Source organism: Rana temporaria, chromosome 2 (genome assembly GCF_905171775.1).
Source record: "Rana temporaria chromosome 2, aRanTem1.1, whole genome shotgun sequence".
In the NCBI taxonomy this organism is placed as follows: Eukaryota; Metazoa; Chordata; class Amphibia; order Anura; family Ranidae; genus Rana; species Rana temporaria.
This window is the reverse complement of record NC_053490.1, coordinates 293553940-293581533: the sequence shown is the minus strand read 5'-3', so window position 1 is coordinate 293581533 and position 27594 is coordinate 293553940. Positions and strand designations below refer to the sequence as shown.

At 42.5% G+C, this 27594-nt stretch overlaps 1 protein-coding gene across 3 annotated transcripts in view; it reads left to right on the top strand.

Moving 5' to 3' along the window:
- The window catches only part of C2H1orf109 (chromosome 2 C1orf109 homolog), a 33558-nt gene extending 6937 nt beyond the window's left edge, over positions 1-26621 (top strand). For 2 of the 3 annotated variants that reach the window (XM_040337226.1, XM_040337224.1), the window contains exons 2-5: positions 5442-5714; positions 13527-13706; positions 18860-18981; positions 25889-26621. In XM_040337226.1, the coding sequence (XP_040193160.1) occupies positions 5443-5714; positions 13527-13706; positions 18860-18981; positions 25889-25941 (627 nt within the window). In that variant the 5' untranslated portion in view covers position 5442 and the 3' untranslated portion in view covers positions 25942-26621. Of the gene's footprint in view, positions 1-3469; positions 3494-5441; positions 5715-13526; positions 13707-18859; positions 18982-25888 lie in introns of those variants that run through there. The other variant, XM_040337225.1, reaches the window with a different exon arrangement.
- The last annotated feature ends 973 nt before the right edge of the window (positions 26622-27594 follow it).

The window sequence follows — 27594 nt, the reverse complement described above, 5'->3', positions numbered from 1 at the left end:
GATAATTCTTAGGACGGATCCTAGCTTCCTACCCAAGGTAGCCTCTACCTTTCATAGGACTCAGGACATTGTCCTACCAACCTTGCTTTCCTCTTCAGAAAATGATGAAGGGGAATTTTTGTCCTTATTGGATGTTAAAAGAAGTCTTTTATTTTACTTAGAAGTCACAAAGGAATTTAGACTATGTGACTCACTTTTTGTTAACTTCTCAGGTGCCCGCAAGGGTCACAGAACATCAAAATCCTCTGTTGCCAGATGGCTCAGGATGTTGATTGTAGAAGCATATACGTTAGGGGGTAGGGAACCACCTACAGTTAAAGCACATTCTACTAGGGCAGTGGCGGTTTCCTGGGCAGAAAGAGCAGGAGCGTCCCCGGAAGAAATCTGTAAGGCGGCAGCCTGGACATCTTACTCAACCTTTGCAAGACACTACCGGTTGGACCTGCTGTCAGACAAGGATCAGGCCTTCGGACGAAAGGTCCTCCAGACAGTAGTCCCACCCTAAAAACCAGTAAGTTCTTGCTTGTCATCTCAAGAGGCTGTCCTGGAAGACGACTAGAGAAAGACCGGAGTTAGGCTTACCGGTAACTCTGTTTCTAGGAGTCTTCCAGGACAGCCGGAGTTTTTCCCACCCGGTGTCTGTTAAGGAACTGTAATTGTGGGGAAGATATAAAATGATCTAACGATGTGTTAGTAGACTATGTCTTTCAGGATCTTCTGGTATTTCTCGGGCAAACTGAGGAGGAGATCTAGAGGACCGCCCTTTAAAGAAAAGGGTGTACGTGTTTCCTGTCCCGGAGGGAGGAGCCCAAGGTCTCAAGAGGCTGTCCTGGAAGACTCCTAGAAACAGAGTTACCGGTAAGCCTAACTCCGGTCTTTTTATCCTAACACCCTAGCGAATAAAATGGCGATCGTTGCAATACATTCTTTCACGCCGTATTTGCGCAGCGGTCTTACAAGCGCACTTTTTTGGGAAAAAATTACACTTTTTTTAATTAAAAAATAAGACAACAGTAAAGTTATCCCCATTTTTTTTTTAGATTATGAAAGATAATGTTACGCCGAGTAAATTCATACCCAACATGTCACGCTTCAAAATTGCGTCCACTCGTGGAATGCCGACAAACTTTTACCCTTTAAAATCTTCATAGGCGACGTTTAAAAAAATCTACAGGTTGCATGTTTTGAGTTACAGAGGAGATCTAGGGCTAGAATTATTGCTCTCGCTCTACCAATCGCGGCGATACCTCACATGTGTGGTTTGAACACCGTTTACATATGCGGGCGCTGCTCACGTATGTGTTCACTTCTGCGCGCAAGCTCGTCGGGACGGGGCGCGTTTTCTGGCTCCTAACTTTTTTAGCTGGCTCCTAGATTCCAAGCAAATTTGTCAACCCCTGGGTTGCAGGCAGCTTCAGGTATTCACAGCTATCCTCACAGCCAGTAATTGTCTGCAGTGATCAGTGGCTATGCAAAGAGCTACAAATGGCTGTGGCCACTGGCATGTCATTATAGTGTCTGGTGTGCATTGTGGCCTGGGCAAAATCAGTGATGATGCACCAATCTCGGCACATCACATTTTTTTTTATTTTTTTTAATGAACTGTATTGAGGTGTCACACAGGCATCTCATAAAGTTCAATTGCTGGCCATACGCTGTAAGGCAGTAAGTGACCTTGCACTGCACTGAACTGTGAAAAGCACTGCACACTGGTATTTTTCAGTGCACACCAATGCAATGCAGTGGTGTGAGCAAGGCAGATAGGGAGACGAGGTATGTTGCCCTGCCTAGTGGTGGAACTGCACTGGAATAGCTGCCCAACGTAATACTACGGCATGTGATGTGAACAGACCCTGACTAAATGTCCACGGTATGACCCTCTTGAAGCCGTGTACAAGAGGTCTAAAACTACATGTCTATCAGACCCTATTCATACAGCCATAAAAAAAAAACATTTACAACTGTTTTTTTTTTTTTAATTTGCAGATCTAAATGCAGCTGCATTGTTTTCAATGAAGGCATTCACACAGGTGCATAAAAATGCTTTCAGATACATAACGCAATATCCAAAAATCTGCATCTGAGGACTTGCATATACACATATACCAGAGGCATAACTAGATCCTTCAGGGCCCTGGTCCAAGAAATTATGAAGGGCCCTTTTGACAGCTGGGTCCCTTTTCATCAGTCCCAGGCTCTTTAAAGGGGTTTTCCACCTTTTTTTAAGTTTATTAAAAGTCAGCAGCTACAAAAAGTGTAGCTGCTGGCTTTTAATAAACTGACACTTACCTGCTCCACGGCTCCAGCGACGCGCCGGCCGGGGCTCCGCTCCTCGCCCCCCCTCGCGGGCCGGCGTCTTCATTCTTAGTGTGGGCACCCGGCAGTGACCGCTTTCGGCAGTGCAGTGCGCATGCGCGTGCGGCGCCGTCCGATTGGACAGGCGCTCGCCTACAGGGAGGGGCTGTGAAAAGGCGATTAAGCTAATCGCCTTTCCAGCCCCTCTGCGGAAGGAGGAAGTGGGACAGGAAGTCCCCTTCTCCTGAAGCCCCCACTCCCCCCCCCCCCCCCCCAAAAAAAATTACATGCCAAATGTGGCATGTAAGGGGGCGAGGAGTGGGTTAAGCGGAGATCCATTTTTAGGTGGAACTCCTCTTTAATCTCTTGCTGGGACCCTTTACCTCTCTGTGACTTTGGTGCAAATTAAGTGCCATAGACTGCAATGTTAAATCACAAAAGTTGCAAGGAAATCACAAGCAAGTCGCACAACTTTGTGATTGCAGCAGTGTGAACCAAGCCCATGTTCTGCATGCGTTTGCAAAAGTGTGCTAACTAAACCCCTGTTTTCAATGCATACTGTTGGACAGGTTACTCAGTTTGGTAAGCAGATTGGTTGGTGAGTTGTGCTGGGAATTTTCTTTGGCATTGTCCTACTGCTATAACACATGCTTTCAAAATAAATTGAATTTGAGGAGCATTGTTATGCATGTCCATTGATTTCTACATAGGGGCAATTCACACTTTTCTGAATCCTTGTGGGATGTTAAAGCACATTGCATATAAAGGATAAGTTCACCTTTGGGAACATGTTATATGTTCTACCCATTTTTTTTTTTTTTTTAGGGTACAACATTTAAGATGTTGCCACTGCTGCAGCCTCTTCCCAATCCACTGCATCTAATGACAGCAAGTCAGGGATATTCTCCCGGAAGTGGCTGTCACAATAAAAAACAAAAAAAGGAGTTCTGTGAATGGAAAAACTACAACTGCCATCAGACTTTATGGCAGTCGACCTTTTTTTTTTTTTTTTTTTTTTTTTTTAAATCAGTAAAATGGTTTATTGTGCCAAAAATAAAAGTAAGATACAGAAATATATATCAGCATACATGGAAGTCACAAAATATCAGCACAAAGAAAATAGTACCTTACATATGCCAGAACAGAGGCACCAGGAGATTACAGGCTGTCGACCTTTTAATGAACTACCAGAGTGCTGGTGAGTGCAATAGTTCATTGTGTAATTGCCTGCCAATATGTGGTACAACCTTACACTGACAGTCTGCAGGAGTCCTGCATTGCACCTGTGATCTGCTGATTGTGGGTGCAATGCTTTATAGGCTCCTAATAAATAAATGCACCTTTTTGTATCTGCAAAAAGATGTGTATTTATTTTTGTAAAGTTGAACTTATCCTTTAAGCCTAACTTTGGGAATTGCAAACAACTAGCCTTGCAGTAGGGCCCTCTGCACTGCAATGGTTGAATGCTTGTTGGGTGTAGGTAATAAGTAAGGGTGAGCTCTGGCACCTTCGCAAAGCGCCCATGCAGAGCCCACCAGGAAGTCGGCACTGTGCTAACCACAGGCAGTAAGACATTTCCCGATCTCTGCAGCATCTCACTGCCTGTTATTAGACTTCCTGGTGTGCTCTGCGAACACGCCGGAGCTCATCCTTAGTGATAAGGAGTAAGCTGTAAACTGGGAGGTTGACATGCTAATGTCGTCGCGTTTGTTACCCTAGTGAACGGGTGATTGCAAGCTGGCCGGCTTACCATTTGATGCTTTAACTTCAGTTTTTTCATAAGTGTAACCTTTTATGCTTCATAATAAACCTTTTATACGATTTACACCAGGGGTTGACAAATTTGTTCGGAATCTAGGAGCCAGCTAAAAAAAGTTAGGAGCCAGAAAACGCACCCCGTCCCGACGAGCTTGCGCGCAGAAGCGAACACATACGTGAGCAGCGCCCGCATATGTAAACGGTGTTCAAACGCAATTTTGAAGCGTGACATGTTGGGTAAGAATTTACTCGGCGTAACATTATCTTTCATAATATAAAAAAAAAAAATGGGGATAACTTTACTGTTGTCTTATTTTTTAATTAAAAAAAGTGTAATTTTTTCCCAAAAAAGTGCGCTTGTAAGACCGCTGCGCAAATACAGCGTGACAGAAAGTATTGCAACGATCGCCATTTTATTCTCTAGGGTGTTAGGATAAAAAATATATATATATATAATGTTTGGGGGTTCTAATTAGAGGGAAGAAGATGGCAGTGAAAATAGTGAAAAATTACATTAGAATTGCTGTTTACCTTGTAATGCTTAACTTGTAATACCAACGGCCACCACCAGATAGCGCCAGCTCACATCTGGTGGTAATAACTTGTAATACCAACGGCTCACCACCAGATGGCACCAGCTCACAAAAAAAAAAATCTTTTATTTTATTTTTTTGCCCACCTTCCAAGCCAAGTCGCCAGGACACTATTTCTAGTCGCCATGGCGACCTGGCGCCCGGGATTTGTTGATCCCTGATTTACACTATAGTGAGTTTTCTCATTCTGGGTAAACGCTGGTGTATACATTTTGATTGCCTGACGATTGAGGTCCTCTGGTTGCCTGCCTATGGTCTATGCCCAGTCATTCAAACTTGGATAGCCATTGTCCTCACTGCCTCTGGATAAAGACCCCATTGGATGAACTAATTGCAGGCTTTTTTAAGCTTGCTTCTGGTAAGCGCACATCTTATGTAGAGGTGCACATCCTTTTTTTGGTGTTTGTCGTCGAGAATTCTCACACCTTTGTTTGCAATATTGGGACTTATTTGATCAATATCAGTCACAATTGATTTTCATATTATGTCACATTTGTTTTGTTGGTTATTGTTTTAGCACAGCTTTTTTCCCTTTTTGCTGCAGTACCCTATTCTTTGAGCCATTGTTCTTTTTTGCTCTGGGGCGTCCCATGCGATCTTCGTTGTGCTATTGTCAGACGGACTGTGTTATACAGTGATTTTGAGGAACCAGTCACACAGGTGGAGGAAGCCTGCCTGAGTGGGGAATATGTAGGCTTGAAAACACGACAACCTATAAAGCTACGCACACAACCCTTTTAAACAATTACTTTTTCCGAATGTTATATTAATAATAATTTTTTTTTTTTTTTTCAGAATGCCAGAAGCTGCGACGTTGGTTTCTGTTCAGCAGTCCCTCAGACGATGCTTTGACGTTATAGAAAAGCAGCACGAAGAATGGAAACTCGCCATAACAGAGTGTGATTCCTTAGTTGTTACTTTGAGTAACCTGGCAGAGCAGCTGCAGGCTTGCAATAAAGTTACTTTTGAAAAGACCCCTCTAAATGTATTCAGTGATCTACAGGATCGTCTTTACTTTAAACTTGAGGCTGCTATGGATCTTACTTTGGAAAAGTTGAATGATAAGATGTAAGTTGGAAATGTCTTTAGTTTTATCACTGTATAGCTGTATTTATTACAATCAGCAGGTATGTGCAGTGCTGTTTTTGTGCAACAGAAGAGGTAATGATAGATCAAGTATCAGTCTCATAGTGAATCTCTTGATTTTTAAACTGCCTAGCTATGCAACAAGGTATATACCTCATGCACATTGCAACCCCTCTAAATGCCTTTCTCCTGGCAGGAGAAAGCAACGTTAAAAAGGTACCTAAAGCCACATTTTTTTTTCAAATGCATTTAGGGACATCTAGAAGCATTCAAGTGCCTCAAGTGTTTTGGCATTCATTCATTTCATTGGCCAGAACACAAATTTATTCTTGTCATTGAAATGCATGTACGCTCAAGAACACTTACAGGAGTTTCATGCCTCAGGTGTTTTTTTTTTTTTGCAACCAAACATTCCTCTCCTAAACGCACTGGCCTTATTTCTTTTTTCCTGCCTCTAAACACCTGTAAACACCTATGTGTGAGTGGTCACAAGGGCTAACACAGAGGGGCATTTAGAGGTAGACTTGTGCCGATCACATGCGATGTCTGAGCAATGCGAGTTCAGCCATACAGTTGTATGGCTGAACTCGCATTGGATTCGCACAGAAAAAGGTGCAGGGACTTGTTTTTCACCGCACTGGAATTGGATCGCATGGGTGTTCTCACCCATGCGATCCGATTCCTGTACGAATCCACAGCTCGCACTGCAATCTGTGGACCCATCTGGGGGTGTCATTAACATTGTATTGACACTCGCAGAAGGCAGTGTGAACTGCCTGCGGGAAGGATGCAATGTAGGAACCGGCTCTGGAATCGCACTGGTTCCTGCATCACTCAAGTCTGAACCTATTGCTAAGGTGGGACTTTAAATGAGGCAATACCTGGTATATACCTCCATCCCCGATAATTTGAATGAGGAATACTAAATTTTGGGACTTTAAGATGAAGCACACTGCTAAACTCGATGGATCAATTGAAGTAAACAAATTTATTAGTTAGAGAAAGGGCATGACAAATGCCAATAAGGGATAAGTAGGTAAAATGGTAATGAGTTTACAAAAACAAAAGTCTAAACAGTGCATGGTAGTACCTAATAGTTAAAAGCATACATGGTAATGCATAGCAATCGTAGGTTACACTGAATATGTTATAGACAATACATAATTGTAAAAATATCTCATAATGACAAAACATGACATTGAACCATGTGAAAACCGAAACTGTACTGGTAGCACATAAATAAACGATGATAGTTGATCGATAGAAATAATTTGCAAGGTAAAAGATAGGCCTATACTGTGACATATCATTGTGAAGAAGCTCTACGCGTTCCGTGGTTTGTACCACTCGTCAGGAGCAGATATACAGTATGGGGATATCTATGATAGAAAGAAATTGCCAGAATGATAAAATATTCATGAAAAAACTATAAAACATATTTAATGCATAACAGAAAGAGGGGGAGCAAACAAGGTCCCAAACACTGTCACCTATTGGTAGCATAGTAATATGATGATAGGATGGTATCTATGGTAGGGGGCGGCTATGAAAGGCATATTTTCCGGGAGCTGAGACGGTAAATCCCAAAGGTCCAGTGGCGGCACCAGCAGAGAGTAAATAAAGGGTAAATTAATCAGTCATCATCTGGGATGTATCTAATAGTATAAACCATTCCCAGAGGTATCTGTGGAGATGAGTAGATAAATTAAGTTGATAACATAGCTTGTGTATTGGAAAAGAATTCCATGTGTAAAAGTAAAGAAGGTGCATTGAATGGAAAGCATGAGAAAACAAAACAAGAAAGACGTGTCAGGGTAGAGGTGCCCTCTCTGTAACTAATAAATTTGTTTACTTCAGTTGATCCATCGAGTTAAAGCGGGAGTTCACCCATTTCTAAAAAATTTTTTTTTCTTCCCCTAGATTCCTGCTCGTTCGGTCTAGGGGAATCGGCTATTTGTATTAAAATAGGTGCAGTACTTACCCGTTTTCGAGCTGCATCTTCTTCCGTCGCTTCCGGGTATGGTCTTCGGGAGCGGGCGTTCCTTCTTGATTGACAGTCTTCCGAGAGGCTTCCGACGGTCGCATCCATCGCGTCACTCGTAGCCGAAAGAAGCCGAACGTCGGTGCGGCTCTATACTGCGCCTGCGCACCGACGTTCGGCTTCTTTCGGAAAATCGTGACGCGATGGATGCGACCGTCGGAAGCCTCTCGGAAACCTGTCAATCAAGAAGGAACGCCCATTCCCGAAGCCCATACCCGGAAGCGACGGAGAGGATGCGTCTCGTAAACGGGTAAGTACTGCACCTATTTTTAAATAAATAGCCGATTCCCCTAGTAATAACGAGCAGGAATCTAAGGGGAAAAAGTGCCCTCTAAGGGTGAACCCCCGCTTTAAGCAGTGTGCTTCATCTTAAAGTCCCAAAATGTTGTATTTCTCATTCAAGTCTGAACCTAGGCACCTGTAGAGGCATAGCCTGCATAAGGCTTTAAGTATATGTAAATATAAAATGTAGCTTTCTTTTAAGCCATTCCCCAGTCCCAGTAAACATTTATTTATTTATTTTATTTTTTTTGTCTGTAACTGATTACATCGACAAACTACCTGGTGATTCTGTTGTTAGTGCCAAGCTTCTCTTGTCCTGACGGTGCTAACCACAGCTCCAAACTCTTGGTAGAATTGCCAGATTGCATGCTTTCTTGTGTACATTGGGAATAGTGGGACACCATGCTGATGTGCGACATTTCTGTAGACCAATTGTCAGCCTGTGACATCAGAGGCTGACAATGTGGCATCACTGTCGCACTCTGCTCAGCCTTGCCTGGAATGACTGATAGTGACTCATGTTAGGGGTCACACTGTCAAAGTTGGTGTACAGATAATGTGGCACGTAATCTCTTAATCAGGGATTGAACCTCTGCTTTGCTTGGGTGACCTAATTTGTCACACTCTGCCTTTAGCAGCTAGGGAAGCTTGGACAGCTGTCTGCATAAAATCTCTTTTCTCTGGCATGCTGATACATTACTTATTGAGAGTGTGATCCATAGAAGCAATGAGTGCCCTAACACACCTCTGAGACCCTCTCTGCATTCTGTACTCTCCTTGTGTAATCTGTGAAACTAAGTTTGGAAGCTCAGTCCTGAACAGTACAGGTCACAGTTGGGAGATGTGTAGGCTCCTGCCACACCTGTGCTTCCCAGTGTATGGTACTTGGGGTAGGTGTGCCTCTTCTGCCTCGGTCTGGCCCTGATTACACCTATCATGAGAGAAATGTATAGACTTTGTTAGGCCTCCTAATAGTTTCTTTGATGTGTCTGGGTTTAATATATCTCGCATATCTGTATCAAGCATGCGGGACATTAAAGGTAGCACTAGGTCAGAATTAATTATTTATTACTCTACTTCTTCTGGATCATTATTAAAGGTCACAGGATCCCTGACTGCATGTTCACAGCAACTTGCATGAAAAAAGTCACTGCAAATCGGTAGCTACTTCATGTTTGTACTGAAATTTTAATTTGTGCAGAGGAATATTGACATCCTTAGCATCAGTAACTTAATTACTTAAGGACCGCCACGCGAAAATATACGTCGACAGAATGACACGGCTGGGCACATGGACGCATATATACGTCCTCTTTAAGAGCCCAGCCGTGGGTCGTGAGCACGCCGCAGGTGGTGCTCTCGCATCCCAGTCCGAAGCTCTGTGACCACGGTACCTGCGGACCCAATCCCTGCTGGTATCCCACGATCGGGTCACAGGAGCTGAAGAACGGGGAGAGGTATGTGTGTGTAAACAAACCTTCCCCGTTCTTCTCTGTGGCAGTGTCAGTGATCGCCTGTTCCCTGATATAGGGAACGATGATCAGTGACGTCACACGTCCAGCCCTCGCCCCCCTACAGTAAGAAACACACATTAGGTCACACTTAACCCCTACAGTGCCCCCTAGTGGTTAACCCCTTTACTGCCATTGTCATTTTCACAGTAACAGTGCATTTTTATAGCACTTTTCGCTGTGAAAATGACAATGGTCCCAAAAATGTGTGAAAAGTGTCCGATGTGTCTGCCATAATGTCATAGTCACGAAAAAGATTGCTGATCGTCGCCATTAGTAGTAAAAAAAATAATTATTAATAAAAATGCTTAATTAATAAACGCTTATTTATCTTAACCGGTTAAAGGGGTTGTAATGGTACAATTTTTTTTTTCCTAAATAGCTTCCTTTACCTTAGTGCAGTCTTCCTTCACTTACCTCATCCTTCAATTTTGCTTTTAAATGTCCTTATTTCTTCTGAGAAATCCTCACTTCCTGTTCTTCTGTCTGTAACTACACACAGTAATGCAAGGCTTTCTCCTTGGTGTGAAGTCTCGTGCTCGCCCCCTCCCTTGGACTACAGGAGAGTCGGGACGCCCACTAACACACAGCTCCTTTCCAGTGAGGATTTTTCAGAAGAAATAAGGACATTTAAAAGCAAAATGGAAGGATGAGGTAAGTGAAGGAGGACTGCACTGAGGTAAAGGAAACTGTTTAGGAAAAAAAATTGTACCTTTACAACCCCTTTAAAGCTAACTAAACCCAAAAACAAAAATGTAATCAATTGTAGCTTACTAATCGTTGGATGTGGTAGCTTCATTCGTTTTCATATCATATACGAAAATTATTATATAGTTTTCAGTATCATACAGTGGGGCAAAAAAGTATTTAGTCAGCCACCAGTTGTGAAAGTTCTCCCACTTATAAAGATGAGAGAGGCCTGTAATTGTCATCATAGGTATACCTCAACTATGAGACACAAAATGGGGAAACAAATCCAGACAATCACATTGTCTGATTTGGAAAGAATTTATTTGCAAATTATGGTGGAAAATAAGTATTTGGTCACCTACAAACAAGCAAGATTTCTGGCTCTCACAGACCTGTATCTTCTTCTTTAACCACTTGACCACCGCCCCATGTCAAAAAGACGTCCTGTTTTTAAAGTTGAATATCTCGATAACGGCAGCAGCTGCTGCCACAACCAAGATATTCATCTTTTCAGGGGGCGGTGGTGTACACGATAACGGCGGTCTCCGCGGCGGATTCGCCGCGAGATCGCCGTTATCGGTGGCGGGAGAGGGGTCCCCCCTCCTCCCGCCGCTCTCCCGCGCCCTCCGCCGCTTACCGGAGCCGTCGTTAGCGGCGGAGGGGATCGGATGTGTCCGGCAGCTGAGCGGGGACGGGACTGAAGGAGAAATCTCCTTCACCCGTCCTCATAGCTCTGCTGGGCGGAAGTGACGTCAAAACGTCAGTCCCGCCCAGCCTCTTAAAGAAACATTTTTTTTTTGTCATTTGAAAAAATGACATTTTTATATTTTTTTTTATTTTTTTTTGCATTTAAGTCTAAATATGAGATCTGAGGTCTTTTTGACCCCAGATCTCATATTTAAGAGGACCTGTCATGCTTTTTTCTATTACAAGGGATGTTTACATTCCTTGTAATAGGAATAAAAGTGATCATTTTTTTTTTTTTTTATTTCAGTGTAAAAAATTATAAAAATAAATAAGAAAACAAAAAATTTTTTTTTTAAAGCGGCCCATCCCGACGAGCTCGCGCGCAGAAGCGAACGCATACGCGAGTAGCGCCCGCATATGAAAACGGTATTCAAACCACACAAGTGAGGTATCGCCGCGATCGTTAGAGCGAGAGCAATAATTCTAGCCCTAGACCTACTCTGCAACTCAAAAAATGCAACCTGTAGAATTTTTTAAACGTCGCCTATCGAGATTTTTAAGGGTAAAAGTTTGACGCCATGCCACGAGCGGGGGCAATTTTTAAGCGTGACATGTTGGGTATCATTTTACTCTGCGTAACATTATCTTTCACAATATATAAAAAAATTGGGCAAAATTTATTGTCTTATTTTTTAATTCAAAAAAGTGATTTTTATCCAAAAAAAGTGCGCTTGTAAGACCGCTGCGCAAATACGGTGTGACAAAAAGTATTGCAATGACTGCCATTTTATTCCCTAGGATGTCTGCTAAAAAAAATATATAATGTTTGGGGGTTCTGATTAATTTTCTAGCAAAAAAATTGTGATTTTCACATGAAGGAGAGAAGTGCCAGAATAGGCCCGGTGGTCAAGTGGTTAAGAGGCTCCTCTGTCCTCCACTCATTACCTGTATTAATGGCACCTGTTTGAACTTGTTATCAGTATAAAAGACACCTGTCCACAACCTCAAACAGTTACACTCCAAACTCCACTATGGTAAAGACCAAAGAGCTGTCGAAGGACACCAGAAACACAATTGTAGACCTGCACCAGGCTGGGAAAACTGAATCTGCAATGGGCAAGCAGCTTGGTGTGAAGAAATCAACTGTGGGAGCAATAATTAGAAAATGGAAGACATACAAGACCACTGATAATCTGCCTCGATCTGGGGCTCCACGCAAGATCTCACCCTGTGGGGTCAAATTGATCAAAAGAACGGTGAGAAAAAATCCCAGAACCATATGGGGGGACCTAGTGAATGAACTGCAGAGAGTTGTGACCAACGTAACAAAGGCTACCATCAGTAACACACTACGCCGCAAAGGACTCAGATCCTGCAGTGCCAGACGTGTCCCCCTGCTTAAGCCAGTACATATCTGGGCCCGTCTGAGGTTTGCTAGAGAGCATTTGGATGATCCAGAAGAGGATTGGGAGAATGTCATATGGTCAGATGAAATCAAAGTAGAACTGTTTGGTAGAAACACAACTCGTCATGTTTGGAGGAGAGAGAATGCTGAGTTGCAACCAAAGAACACCATACCTACTGTGAAGCATGGGGGTGGCAAAATCATGCTTTGGGGCTGTTTCTCTGCAAAGGGAACAGGATGACTGATCCGTGTACATGAAAGAATGAATGGGGCCATGTATTGTGAGATTTTGAGTGCAAACCTCCTACCATCAGCAAGGGCATTGAAGATGAAACGTGGCTGGGTCTTTCAGCATGACATTGATCCCAAATACACCGCCCGGGCAACAAAGGAGTGGCTTCATAAGAAGCATTTCAAGGTCCTGGAGTGGCCTAGCCAGTCTCCAGATCTCAACCCCATAGAAAACCTTTGGAGGGAGTTGAAAGTCTGTGTTGCCCAGCGACAGCCCAAAAACATCACTGCTCTAGAGGAGATCTGCATGGAGGAATGGGCCAACATACCAGCAACAGTGTGTGACAACCTTGTGAAGACTTACAGAAAACGTTTGACCCCTGTCATTGCCAACAAAGGATATATAACAAAGTATTGAGATGAACTTTTGATATTGACCAAATACTTATTTTCCATCATAATTTGCAAATAAATTCTTTCCGAATCAGACAATGTGATTGTCTGGATTTGTTTCCCCCGTTTGTCTCTCATAGTTGAGGTATACCTATGATGACAATTACAGGCCTCTCATCTTTTCAAGTGGGAGAACTGGCACAATTGGTGGCTGACTAAATACTTTTTTTACCCCACTGTATATGTAATTTTTGAATACAATATTGTTGTATGTCCCGGGCAGATAATGAGACAAATGTCAAAAGGATATAGACTCCAAAAACATTTCACTGGGGATTTACCAATTTCCTATATAAAATTGAAAAATGTTTTGGGTAGAGTTTATCCTAAAATATAATAACTATATGGTAGCATATACAATAATGTATTCTAAAAGTTAGTGGTGGAATTTATTCTGACTTGTTTTAACATTGAGAATTACGGGAATAATTATTAATACTTTATAAGTTTTCAAATGATGTGACTATAATTTTACCTTTTCACTCCAATTGCAGGTGTACACTTCAAAAAGTGAGGGATGCTGTAAGTCACCAGGTGGGATCCGTCCTCTATGTTTATGAGACGAATGTGGAGAAACTTGGTGTTGATGCTTCTCTTAAGCGTTCGCCTCTTAGTCCTTCTGTAGCTGACATGCTAGAGTGGCTGCAAGACATAGAGAAGTATTATCGAAATCAGTATCCTTTGTGACTTCTGCACCCCCATGGTGCTAAAGGACCCACAGACGTAAGAGAATTGTGATTGGTCTGTGGACAGTCCTTATCCTTCTCCGACACTATCTGGCCAACCTATCTGCAGAAAAGAATTGATTTGCTAGGTTGCATTTTCTCAGCTTACTGCTGCTGTTTTTTTCCCCATAGATGAACTTGCATAAGGATGCCATTTTGCTCTCCCTCCTCCATAACTATGAACCTCTAATCTGAATTTGTTTAAACGTAAAAATATTTCCCCTTGGTACTGAATTGCGTCAAGGGAAAATATTAGCTATTGCATAAGAAACCACTCTTGGGTCAATCTATTCTCAGAGATGGGTCCTGCCAAGGGATGCTGAGAGAAATTGGGGAGGGCCCATAGATAAACAATTTTTTCCCAGTTTCACTGTAAAATGCTGGAACAGGCAAGGGTTATATCATGTCTATGGACTCCATGCTATCCTCCAAATGTAAGGTGGTACGCATTGCATCAGTAACATCCGAAATTACCCTATGTTATTCTGAGATGAGGAGATTGTGGTGCCACAAACACTGGCCTGGATTCAAGAAGCAATTGTGCCTGTGTAACCATAGGTTACACAGCGCAATTGCTTACTTGCCCCGGCGTAACGAATGCTCCTGATTCAGGAACCTCGTTACGCCGACTGCAGCCTAAGATATGCGCGGCATAAGGCTCTTATGCCCGCATATCTTAGGCTGCATTCTTGCGATGGCCGCTAGGTGGCGTTCCCATTGTGCTCAGCGTATAGTATGCAAATTGCATACTAACACTGATTCACAACGTTGCGCGAGCCCTGCGTACGCAATTTACGTTGTTTCCGTACGGCGGTTTTTGCGTAAGGCTGCCCCTGCTATTAGCAGGGGCAGCCAATGTTACGTATACCCGTCTTTCCCTCGTCGCGAAATTTGAAATTTACGTAGTTTGCGTAAGTGAATCGTGAATGGCGCTGGACGCCATTCACGTTCACTTTGAAGCAAATGACGTCCTTGCGACGTCATTTGCCGCAATGCACGTCGGGAAAGTTTCCCGACGGAGGATGCGCTCTACGATCGGCGCGGGAACGTGCCTAATTTAAATGATTCCCGCATTTTGCCGGCGCGCCCACGCAATTTACGGAGCTACTGCTCCGTGAATCAAGGGCAGCGCAAAAAAATTGCGGGGGCGCAGGGCAAAAACGTTGCCCTGCGCCTCCGTAAAAAAAGCGCAATTGTTACTGAATCCGGGCCACTCTCTTTAGAGATAAACTGTTGGGACTAAATCTGTGTCAGAGATGCTCACAGAGAAGAATGGCCAGGTCTGTTCTAAGTCCATAGGAACGACAAGATGCTTCTAGGACAGAATTTATTTTTGTTTGTCAGTGTCCAGTCCTCCTGTAAGCCTATTTCAACAGTATCAGAACTCCTGTGCCCTCAATGGGCAATAAAGAAAGACCAGTCAGTTTATTGCATATTTGCTGCGGTATTTCATACTACAGAAAAGTAAAGTCCAACTACCCTTAAAGCGAATATAAAACCCTCCTATTCTTTACAGCCAAACAAGCTGCCATCTCAGCCTCTGTTTGATAAGTAGTTTCCATGGTGCTACACATTTAATCACTAATGACACCCACCATTTGGAAGCTTGACAGATGCACGCGTGACAGTTATCCCTTACAGCATACCTTGAATGTAAATGGTTTGGGAAACCGTTAATGTGAACTAAAGTCTGCAGTACTTGCCACAACTTCAATGATCCAAGGTCCCTCACCAGCAGCTTCTACTGGCTTCTTCCAATAACCTGGCTGTGGCTGTCTTCAATGGCTAGCTTGGGATGATGTCACTTGGACTTCACAGGATCAGTGCCGGTGTTCTGTAGAATAGTGGCCCCTATCGAAAAACACTCCAGCTGCACATGGGCAGTACGGAATGGCACAGCAGCTGATTTCCCGTTCAGCTGTTGTGACGGCGCATGCTCAGTGCAAAGGAGACAATAGCCGACGAGCGCAGAGGGGCAGAATTATTCTCTGATTCTGCCTCGCACTTGAGAGGGGTTGTGAAGGGCGTTTTTTTTTTGTGTGTGTGTTGATGGGTGGGTTCAGTGCTGCAAAGGGCCTATGTTATTCTGCCTTGAACTTGGGGGCGTGTTTAGTGTGTTTAAGGGCATTTTTTTTTTTTTGTTGTGCTTTGCAAATATGCTTTGCAAATATGAATGGAAGTGCTTTGCAAATATGAATGGAAGAATAACATTGTCCCTTTGCAGTACTGAACCCGCCCATCAACACAAAAAAAAATGCCCTTCACAACACTGAACACACACCCCAAGTGTGAGGCAGAATCTGAGAATAATTCTGTCCCTTGGTGCTCGTCAGCTATTGTCGCCGATGCACTGCGCATGCGCCGTCACAACAACTGATTGGGAAATCGGCTGTTGTGCCATTTCGTACTGCGCATGCGCAGCCCAGAGCAAGCATTTTTTGACAGAGGACACTATTCGACAGAACACTGGAGTGTAAACTGAGCTTGGCGTATATTCTAAACTAGATTGCGAGCAGGCAGGAATGGTTTATTTTATTGCAAAGGAGACATTGTATGTCTTTCCTGCAGTAACGAGAGCCTGCCTGCTCGCAGTTTTCTTATCTGTGGCTTTAGTTCTGCTTTAAGTCACTGGGTTCAGATCTGCTTTAACTAAACTTTCACCATTATTAAAATGCAACTTCATGCTATCAATCAACATTGACTCTTTTGAATCCTTATGTTGCTAGCATTAGCATATAGAGAAAATGAGATCATATTTATTTGTATGTAATTAATTTGTTTACATTTATTCAGTTGGTTCCTCATTTACAGGCCTAATCAAATGATGCCATTCATCCCAGGAGTCTTCAGAAGGATAGGAGGGGTTTTCTCAACAGAGAACACCCTCATGCCTGCATTCCTGAGTTAAAGGGGTTGTAAAGGTTTGTTTTTTATTTTCTAAATAGGTTCCTTAAAGCTAGTGCATTGTTGGTTCACTTACCTTTTCCTTCCATTTCCCTTCTAAATGTTTTTTTTCTTTGTTTTCTTTGTCTGAATTTCTCACTTCCTGTTCCTCCTCAGTAAGGTGTTCAGTAAGCTGTTCTGAATGACTTTCCACCGCTCGGATAATGGTGGAAAGCTTACTGAGGAGAAACAGGAAGTGAGAAATTCAGACAAAGAAAAAAAACATTTAGAAGGGAAATCGAAGGAAACGGTAAGTGAACCAACAATGCACTAGCTTAACCGCTTTATACCCGCACGCCATCAAATGACAGCGGGCGGAATCCGCTATTGTTCTGACAGGACGTCATATGATGTCCTGTAATTTAAAGCCGCTAGGGGGCGCGCGCACCCATCACGTTACTGGGAACACAATGCGATTACCCGTGATTGCCCAGTAACTGAGCAGGACTGTGGATCTCTGTGTGTAAACAGAGAGATCCACGTCCTGTCAGGGAGAGGAGACCGATGCTGTGTCCCTTGTACATAGGGACACAGATCAGTCACCTCCCCCAGTCACCCCCCCTCCCTCTACAGTTAGAACACTGACTAGGTTACACATTTAACCCCTTTCCTGCCCCCTAGTGGTTAACCCCTTCCCTGCCAGTCACATTTATACAGTAATCAAGGCATATTTATAGCACTATTCACTGTATAAATGTGAATGGTCCACTATAATGTCGCAGTCCCGAAAAAAAGATCGCCGCCATTCCTAGTTAAAAAATAAATAAAAAATAAATCATAATTATTTTGTAGGCAATATAACTTTTGCGCAAACCAGTCACTATACGGTTATTGCGATTTTTTTTTTTTTTTTTTTATTTATTTATTTTTTTTACCAAAAATATGTAGAAGAATACGTATCGGCCTAAACTGAGATACATTTATTATTATTTTTTTTTAAAGATGGTATATTTATTATAGCAAAAAGTAAAAAATATTGTGTTTTTTTTTTTTTTTTTTTTTTAAATTTACGCTCTTTTTGTTTATAGCCCAAAAAATAAAAACCGCACAGGCGATCAAATACCACCAAAAGAAAGCTCTATTGTGGGAAAAAAAGGACGTCAATTTTGTTTGGGAGCCATGTCGCACGACCGCGCAATTGTCAGTTAAAGCGACGCAGTGCCGGAAGCTAAAATTTCGTCAGGGCAGGAAGGGGGGTGTATGTGCACAGTAGGCAAGTGGTTAAAGGAACCAATTTAGAAAATAAAAGACAAACCTTTACAACCCCTTTAAGTGCTGATGGATTCAAAGAAGTAAATTCTACTTAACCACTTGCCACTTGCTGCCCTCAATGGGCCTCCACTCCATAATGGTACGTCGCTGCCTATTTCCGGGTGCCCACATGCACACTGCCAGGCCAGCTCTGTGTTTGAAATTCAACACAGAGCTCTGTACACAGAGAGCGATCTGTCAACTTGTCATCTCTGCAAAACAGGGATGAGAAAATGAGAGATCATTAGTAAAAATACAGCATACTGTGCACACATTACACACAGTTAGGCACATATTTAACCCCTTGATCACCCTAGATGTTAACTCCTTCCCAGCCAGTGTCATTAGTACAGTGACAGTGTATATTTTTAGCACTGATCACTGTATTAATGTCACTGGTGATGTCAGTGGCAATTAATCAGTTCCCCTCCAGCATCAGTTGGTATCAGATTGTTTGCCGCAATATGGCAGTCCCAATATAAGTCATTGTTAGCCACCATTAGTAGTATAAAAAATATATAAAAATCCTTTATATATTCCATAGTTTGTAGATGCTATAACTTTCACACAAACCAATTAATATACACTTATTGGGATTGTTTTATTCAAAAACATGTAGCAGAATACATTTTTTTTTTATTCTCAGTCTTTTAAAAAAAACAGTGTTGATCACATACCACCTTACTCAAGATGACCATGGTCATAAATGCTGGGGGGGGGGGGGGGGTTCAAAGTGATTTCTCAGCAAAATAAAGCATGGAGACATGGATGGATGGAGGAGTTTGCTTTGAATATTAAAAATGAATTTGATTTCTGGTGCTCAGATGCAGTGTAGTTCTGCTAGGTTTGTCCTCATTTTTAGCTGAAAACACCACAATTTACAGGCAGTTTCCTTAGGCAAATGTCAGATATATCAAGCGGAAGCTTATGTTGCAGTTAAAACCTAATCGTTTATCAGAAATACAGAATTTGCCTCGTGTTTGGGGAGAACTGGAAGACAAATCGTCAGCAAAGAAACAGCTGGTACAAGGTACTGTGAGAACTGCTCAAAATATTATTTATTTTTGCTTGTTTCATTCAGAACTGGTGCAAGGATTTTTGACACCCTAGGCGAAACCTCATTTTGCCGCCCCCCATTGGCTCCACCCTTGACTTCACCCCCTTTGCCCTGCCCATGTGACAGGAGGCAGCGCTATACAGGAAGCATTGGCTCTGCTTCCTCTAGCGCTGGCTCCAGTGCTGCGCCTCTAATTACACTACTGGCCAGACGGAGCAGCTCCCTGAGACTGATTGGTTACATGCTGTAGCCTGCAGCGCATGCAGGCGTGGAGGGAAATCAGCGGCTGGGCACCCCTAGGCAGCAGTGCGCCCTAGGTGGCTGCCTAGTTTGCCTAGTGGTAGCACCGGCCCTGGTTTCATCAAGTGATACGCTGTATCATTCTGAAAACAAAACGTATTATTTTTATTTTTTTTCATAAAGTTTTATTGAGGAATAAGGTACAAAGGATATTGGAAAGGGGCCCAAAGGGCCATAACATACTATAATAAAGGTAACCAAAACACCTGCATAGAAAAACGTTTTCATAAGAGATGGTTGGTGCAGCCTCTCAGGAGAATTTCATGTGTAGTGAAGAGCACATTCAAGTTAAATATGCAAATATTAGCCACAAAACTAAAACTAAGATCCCTATTGAAAAAGGGCAGGGGGGGGGGGGGGCGTGCTGAGGGGGTAGCGTCATGGAGTGAGTTGTATATCAAACCAATAGGGGCCCGACAATAGGAGAGGAGGAGGAGGGGTTTATGCACATAAACGTATAAAGGGAATTTTAGACCCCTTTCACACTGGGGCGGTTTTTAGGTGCTTTAGCACCGCCTCATTCATTCCAGTGTGCCTTTTTACACTGGGGTGGTGTGCTTGCGGGAGGTGGAAAAAAGTCCTGCAAGTGGCATCTTTTGAGGTGGGTTGGGAGCTGTAAAAGTGCCCCGCTAGCGGCTGAAAAGTGGCACAAAAGTGCTGCTTAAACGGCGGTAAAGCGCTGCTAAAACAAGTGCCGCTTTAGCGGTGTGAAAGGGGTCTAAGAGAGCAACGTTGGAACTAAACAATATATTAGGTGGGACATTTCCAGGAAAAAATGTGAGATTGTGTTTACATCAGAGAGTAGTTAGAGTTGTGCACAAACCTGGCAAGGCGGCGTTCAGGATAATTTCCTGGATCATGTCCCAGGAAAAGGTGGCTGCCATGCTGAATGATTCAATGCCTAGTTTTGAATTGGTATGGAGTCCATGGGCTCAGTTTATGGGTATCTCGCTCATCCCGGGAACCTAGGTCAATCCTTGTTTGGGGTATTCTCAGCTTGTTTAGATGGTAATTTCCTATCGTGCATTTCCCCCTCTCCTCCCCTCCCAGTACCCTTTTCTCTTCTTATCTTCTTTCTCTTTCTCCCTTTATTCCTTTTTTTGCGTCTTCTCTTTTTTGTCCTTTTTTTCTTGTACTGATGTATTATGTCGCCTTCATTTCCTGTAACGTTAATTCAGGGGAGGGACTGTCTATATGAGGATTCTGCCCGGTTGGGGATGGTCTGGTGTGTCCCCACCCATTGGCACAGTGAGTTTCCTTTGGGGTGCTGATGGTTGGGGGCCCTCTGGTCGTCCTACTATCCCGGGCCTTTTGTGACTGGGTTGGGGTCTCTTATGAGGCTTTCTTAGTCATGGGGGTAGCCGGATGTCCTCCTCCTCTTTGAATCTCAGGGGTTGATTTTGGATTTTTCATAATTTTACTGTTCTTATTGTCTAACCAACCTTATCATTCTTGCCTTCAGTTTGCCTTTGTTTGTAATTTGAGGCCGACCCAGTAGTCATCCGTGTCTCTCCTGTTCTGACTTTGTTATCGCTGTTTACACGAATGTTGGCTTTATGTAATGTTATTTTTCTTTCTTTTGAAAATAAAACTCTTTGAAAGTAGAGTTGTGCACAAAGACAGTACAGTTTACAATATGGATTTTTTTTTTTTTTTATTCTCATAAAATTATATAACCCCCTGGTGGCCATTCTCACTGACCAAACTCGCTACTACCTTTTTAAGGTGATTGTAAACGACCCTAAAACAACCCATTCAGTTTAAAATATAAGTGAAAGGCCAAAAATGTGTGTGTGTATAAATAAAAAAATAAATAAAAATTAAACATAATTACCTATGTTTTCCTTTTTATAAGTGACTACATACCCTCTGTTCTCAGCTGCATAATGAGGTGAGGAGAAACAGCAGCACATTGAACTTCTCAATATATTTTTATTCATTTTATACATATCATTTTCTTTTGGATTAACTTCATTGCTATCACAAAGGATAAACAACATCACTTGTGACAGCATGGGCCCTGACAAGCCCTCTTTATGGAGAGATTTGGGGTTTATTAGACCCCAAATCTCTCCTCTAGCCTCCCATGCAGCCGATTGGTCTGATCACACAGATCAGCTGCTTTCCTGGCTGCTGGCGGGCAGGTAAACAAAGAAGCAGAATCGGAAGTGACCAAATATTTGTTGCTCCCGATTTACGGAATTGCAGAAAGAGATGAACAATGTCTATTCCTCTCTCTCTCTGTTCAGGGCAGCAGTCGCTACCGGCCACATTCATTCCGGGGTCGGCATTGGGATGGTAGAGCCTGGGAAAGGCAGCTGCGGGTGGGGGGTGGGACCACCTTCCGCTAACCGTAGAAATGATCAAGTGGCGAATTAGGCACCTGAAACACTTCTGCCTGAAAGAGAATCACCAGCTGAAAAGATATATACCGGGATGATGCCTGTAAGTTAACAAAGTGCTTTGGAGTTTTCACCAGCGCAGTACTTCCTTCACCTCTCAAAATTCCCATAAAATATATTAGGTCAATAGCTATGCATATGATTAATTCCGCTAGGCTATGCCTGCCAGTCCACTGGATGTCCAAGTCACCCCCTTCCATAAAGGAATGGGTGATGCGGGTTAACCAGATAGCGGCGATGGAGGAGTTGATTTGCACCGCCCAAGACAGAATAGCTTACATTTCGGTGACATGGGCACCCTGGCTTGAATACCAAAACTCGCAGCGCTTTCAGGACTTCTCCCGGGATAACCATTGAAAGGTGCATTAAGGGTCGCTATACCTCTCACAACACTGCTGGGGGTTTACTGGGGAGGGTAGCTGGTGGTGATCCCACCCCCTCCTACAGTGCCTCCCTCATTCCCCCTTCCTCCTCTACCTCATTCTGTTCTTTCTCTCTCCCTTATTTCTTTTCACCGTTCCTTTTCTTTTATTCTTGTTTTATAAAAAGGATGTGGAGTCGAGTGCCGACCTAGTAGTCGGATGATACTCCTAATCCATGTATGTTCTTTAGTACTTACAGAAGCCATACTGAGTACCTTGATTTGAAGTCTCCTATTCCAACATGAGTCAATCAGGCCTGTAGTACACTGCAGTGTATCTTCTTTAAAAGATTACTCCCTGCTGATATAAGTTTCCCTATGTGGCCTTCTTACTAACGGTGCTTAGAGGCAGTGGCCCGGATTCGGGTAGAGAGGCGCATCTTTGTGCTGGCGTAGTGCATCTGAGATGCGCTACGCCGACGTAACTTTGAGAGGCAATAGCAGTATTCACAAATCACTCGCCCCCTACGTTGCGCCAGCGTAACGTAAATTGGCCGGCGTAAACCCGCCTAATTTAAAGTAGGGAGGTAGTGGGCGTGATCTATTAAAATGAAGCGTGACCCCATGTAAATGAAGGGCCGAAGGAACGGTGCATCCGCGCGCATGCTCAGATTCACGTCGCATATACTCCCTAAGATACGACGGCTCAATGCCTACGACGTGAACGTAACCTACGCTCAGCCCCATTCACGTACGACGTACATAAACGACTTAAAATCCGACGGCAGTTCCGACGTCCATACCCTAACATGACTTACACTTGCTTTATGAGTCGTAACGTTACGCCGGACGTACGACTTACGTTAACCGCGTAGATTACAGCGACGGGCGTTAGTACGTTCGTGAATCGGCGTATCTAGGTCATTTACATATTCAACGCGTAAATCAATGGAAGCGCCCCTTGCAGCCAGCGTAAATATGCGCCCAAGATACAACGGCGTAGGAGACTTACGTCGGTCGAATCAAGCCAAAATTCAGGCGTATCTTGTATTGAGAATTAGGCGCACAGATACGACGACGCATCCAAGAAATTATGCGGCGTATCAAAAAGGCGTAAGTAAGTAAGTCGTACGTGAATCTGGGTCATTATCTTTTGGCTCTTACTTCCACGAACGTTGAATCCTATGCCTCCCTTTCGTTGGAACCATGTACTTGTACCTTTTGTTGTATGGTACTATTTGTATTATCTAGGAAAAACTTTCAATAAAACTTTTGTGGGGGGAAAAAAATGCAAATCAGTTTAACTTTTTTGAAATGTGTTTCTCTGGATATTTTTGTTGTTATTCTGTCTCTCACTGCTAAAATAAACTTACCATTAAAATTATAGACTGAACATTTCTTTGTCAGTGGGCAAACATACAAAATCAGCAGGGGGTCAAATACTTTATTCCCTCACTGTACATGTGGTTTCTGCATTTGTTTTTAGTTTTTTGTTTTGTTTTTTTAAGGCAAAGTACATGCAGGTACACAATTACTTGTTAGTTTAGCCAGAAATAAAGTGTCTTTGTAACTCCCTGTTCATTGAACTGAAATCTCAATGTTTTCAGAAAAATAAAGGAATAACCTTTGATTAAAAACACTGCACTCTTTTCACAAAAGAGGATTATAGAAATAGGTTTAGAAAAATCTTCCTGGTACACAAAATTAACAAACACAATCGCCTTTTTTATCAATACTAGCTGATCTAGTGATTCATTTACTTGAATCAAAATAGGGAGCCAGTTTAGAGAAGTGCCTCTTCTATTTTTTGCTTAAGTGATTGTAAGGCCCCTTTCACATGTGAGGATCCGTTTTCAGACATCCGCTTGCTCAGCAGAGATCTTTAATCCCCGCTGAGCCGGCGGATGACTAGTCCGTCTCTGCACACTGTACAGAAACTTACCAGTCAGATCTCCTCTCTCCTTTATGGGGGGGATCGGATGAAAATGAACCGTCTGTCCCTATTTTGAATCCGTCTGGCGGATTGGATGAAAACGGTTTGCACCTGTCACACTTTAGCGGAGAGGATCGGATCGGGGCTGATCAGATGTCAGCGGACATGTCACTGCTGACATCCGACGCTCCATAGTGGTATATGGAGCGCTCGTTCAGGTCCGCCTGAAAAAAACTGACAGATCCGTACGTGTGAAAGGGGCTTTAATGTCCCTTTTCTGCTTTTTAAAAATAATAAGCATGTTATACTTGCCTGCTCTGTGCAGTGGTTTTGCACAAACGGCCCTGATTCTCCTCTTCTGGGATCCCCCACTGGCTCTCCTGCCTTGAGCTCAATCCTAAGCAGCACTGTGTGCTTCTATTGACACACACATTGCTGCTTAGCCCTGCCCCCCGATCCCTCTTTACAAGATTTAATTTATTTGCTATTTGTATGTTTGTTATTTTAGTTAAAAAAAAAAACAGAAGCTTTATAAACACTAGGCCTTATGCACTAAGAGTGTTACAGGTGTTGCCTGTAAAAATACCTCTATGTTAGTTAATTTGTCCATGTACACATACTGTAGGCATTTGCAGGCATATTAGAAGAGGAGCATTAAGAGGCATAAAAAAAAAAAAAATCTGATGCGTTCAGAAGAGGAGCTTGTGAACAGAAAGAGAACACGCCTAAATGATGTGTCTTGGTAATGCATGCCAGTGGCCAGAATAAATTGATATTCTGGCCAGTAGAATGCATTAATGCTCAAATGCTAGACAAGCTTAAATGTGTGTGCAATATGTTGCTTTTACTTCTCCTTTTTTTTTTTTAAGCATCTTTTCCTGCTAGGAGTTCTGGCATTCAGAGGGGATTTCCCCTTAATATGCACAGAGCCTAAATTAAAGTGGTTGAAAGGCCAAAGGTTTTTTACATTCTCTGCATTAAAGTGGTTGTAAACCCTTCCGTATACCCAGTGAAGTGACTGGCCTCAGGTGATACATAGATGAAACAAATCCTCCTACATATGTTGTATCTTTCTATCTGCAGTCTTCTCTTCTCTATGTCCATTTAAAGTGCTGAGTTTTAGGCTGCATTCACACCTTGGCGTACCTAATCACAGCGTTTTGTCCAGCGAATTGCGGCGACAAAACGCCGCGATTGTGAATGCAGCCTACCCCCAGGTCCACATCTCCTATGCCGAACGCCGAAAGCCGCCCAAAAAAACGGTCCGGGACTTGTTTTGAGCTTCAGGCGTTTCGGCGTGGAGATGTGAACCATCTCCATAGAGGGCAATGTAAAATCACCCCTCCAGCGTATTATGGGCTGGTGCGGCGTCGCGCTTCAGGCGTAAATACGCCTAGGTTTGAATGGGCTCTTAAAGCTTCTATGAAAGTTTGGGAAAAAAGGGGGTGAAGAGCTGAAGTCACAGTCTGGAGAGCTCTGGGAGCTGATTGGTGGGAAGGGACACACCCCCCTTTACACAGAAGCAGCTAAGACTGTCAATCAGCTGAAGCTCCCTCCCCTGTCACCATTTTTCTCTTGGTGTCTCTTGTCAGAAGTGATTTATGCTGATAGCAGAAGAATAAAGCAGCAGACAGAAATGACACTCTTAATTGAGATATGTACACCCTATAGGTAGGATTATGCTTTGTTCATACTTCATGTCTGAGGTTTACAATCACTGTGAAAGTCTTTAAGAAAAACATTGAAGATTACTTTTTTTTTTCTCTCTACATGTAGATGATAGTAGTTTCAATTGTTTGTTCAACTGCCACTTGTTTCACTATTTTTGTTTATTCTTGTTGACTAGTAAGATCTTCATGTAATTACTTTCTTGTCTTTTTGCAGATACTTTGCTTAATGTGTCATTATTTCGCGAAGCTGTATGTGAAAAAGACTGACTTCATTTTGACAAGGCGAAGATTACAGATCTCATTTCAGATTATTGTCTCTTCCTAAAAAAGAGGTTACATGGCAGTCTTGTGCCATAATTTATATATATAATAAATATATATACACACAATCAACTGAAATCCAATTCTTTGGATGGATATTGCTACCAGTCTTAAAAGACTTGCCTGTTTCATACAAGGAGTGTTCATCAGTCAGTATATCATCTGATGGTAGCCCTTGCCAACTTTCATACGGTCAATGAGTGTTTAGTCACATAAAGAATGGATGTGAAGGAAGCCTTGGAAACGTGGATTAAGCAATATGTGGGATTTTGGTATTGATATGCAATATACAATACTTTTGTCTTTTTGTTTTCTAAATCCCATGTCCATTTTCAAAAGAATTGATGTGTAGTAAAATGCTGTATTTAGTAGCTGGCAAGCATCTCCAAGCCCATAGGGCTGGTTCACACCAGATGTGGTGGAACTGCATTGGGCGGCTATTCCAGCGCTGTCCCTCAGCATGGACATGGCAAAATGCCTTGTCTCCTATGTGCCTGATTCGCACCACTGCATTGTACATGCAGTACTTTATTTCAGCGCTGTTCGAGACAACCCACAGAATGTATAGTATGTCAATTCTCAGTGATATGTAAATACCTGTAATAAAATGTTACTACTGTTAGTGGGCAAAACTTACAAAATGTAATATAAACAATCTAAAATCGAATTTATTTGGGGATTTACAAGGTTACTATTTTGGCTTCAAATGGCATTCATAACATAAAAAATTTGACATTTTTTTTTCTTTATTGGTGACTCCAATAAGGGCTCTTTTATTTGCCCTAGACATTTAAATGCATACCGTTTTAATAGCCTGTTTAATATCTGTATTTGAGGGATGAATCATGTTTCTTTAGGTAATTTGAAGGTGTTTTAAACTAATAATAACACAATAAATGTTATTTTTAAAACATATTCTGTATACATACTTAATAGTGTGGATGGTACGTGCAGTTTACAAACTGACCACTAGATGGTGCTATTGCTTTGTTTTGTTTTTAGCTCGCTTGTCTCATAGCTGATTTTAGCTCAAGCAAATTATATCTTACAAGCATTTGTACAAATTTAACTTTGGTTTTAAAGAATAGTTAGAGATGTTGCATTTAAATGATTTCAGATTAAATTGGCCTACAATGAAACTGGAAAAAAGGGATTAAGGATTCACTCTACATTTACTTCATGAGAGCTTGTCGTCAAAAATAGCACTGCAGGTACTTTCTGCCTTTTGATAAAATGGCTTCAGTGACCTCACAAATTTTTCAAACTGAGATACAGACTTAGGCTGGCAAGAACCAGATCGATCAATCAACTTGGGTACAACCAGCCTGCGGGATTTACTTGTGATTATTGCTAACGTAAGGTGACCAGATTTTTAAAATGAAATCCGGGGACATATTTTTTCTTTACTAGTAATGGCAACAATCAGCGACTCTCTGCACGTCGCCGCCCGCCTCACAGCCTCTCAAGTCTTATGCCGCGTACACACAACTGTTTTTCGGGTTGTAAAATACGACGTTTTTCAGGCTCTAGAAAAAACTAAGTTTTTTTTCAACTTCTTCATTAAAATGGCCTTGCCTACACACGATCGTTAAAAAAAAA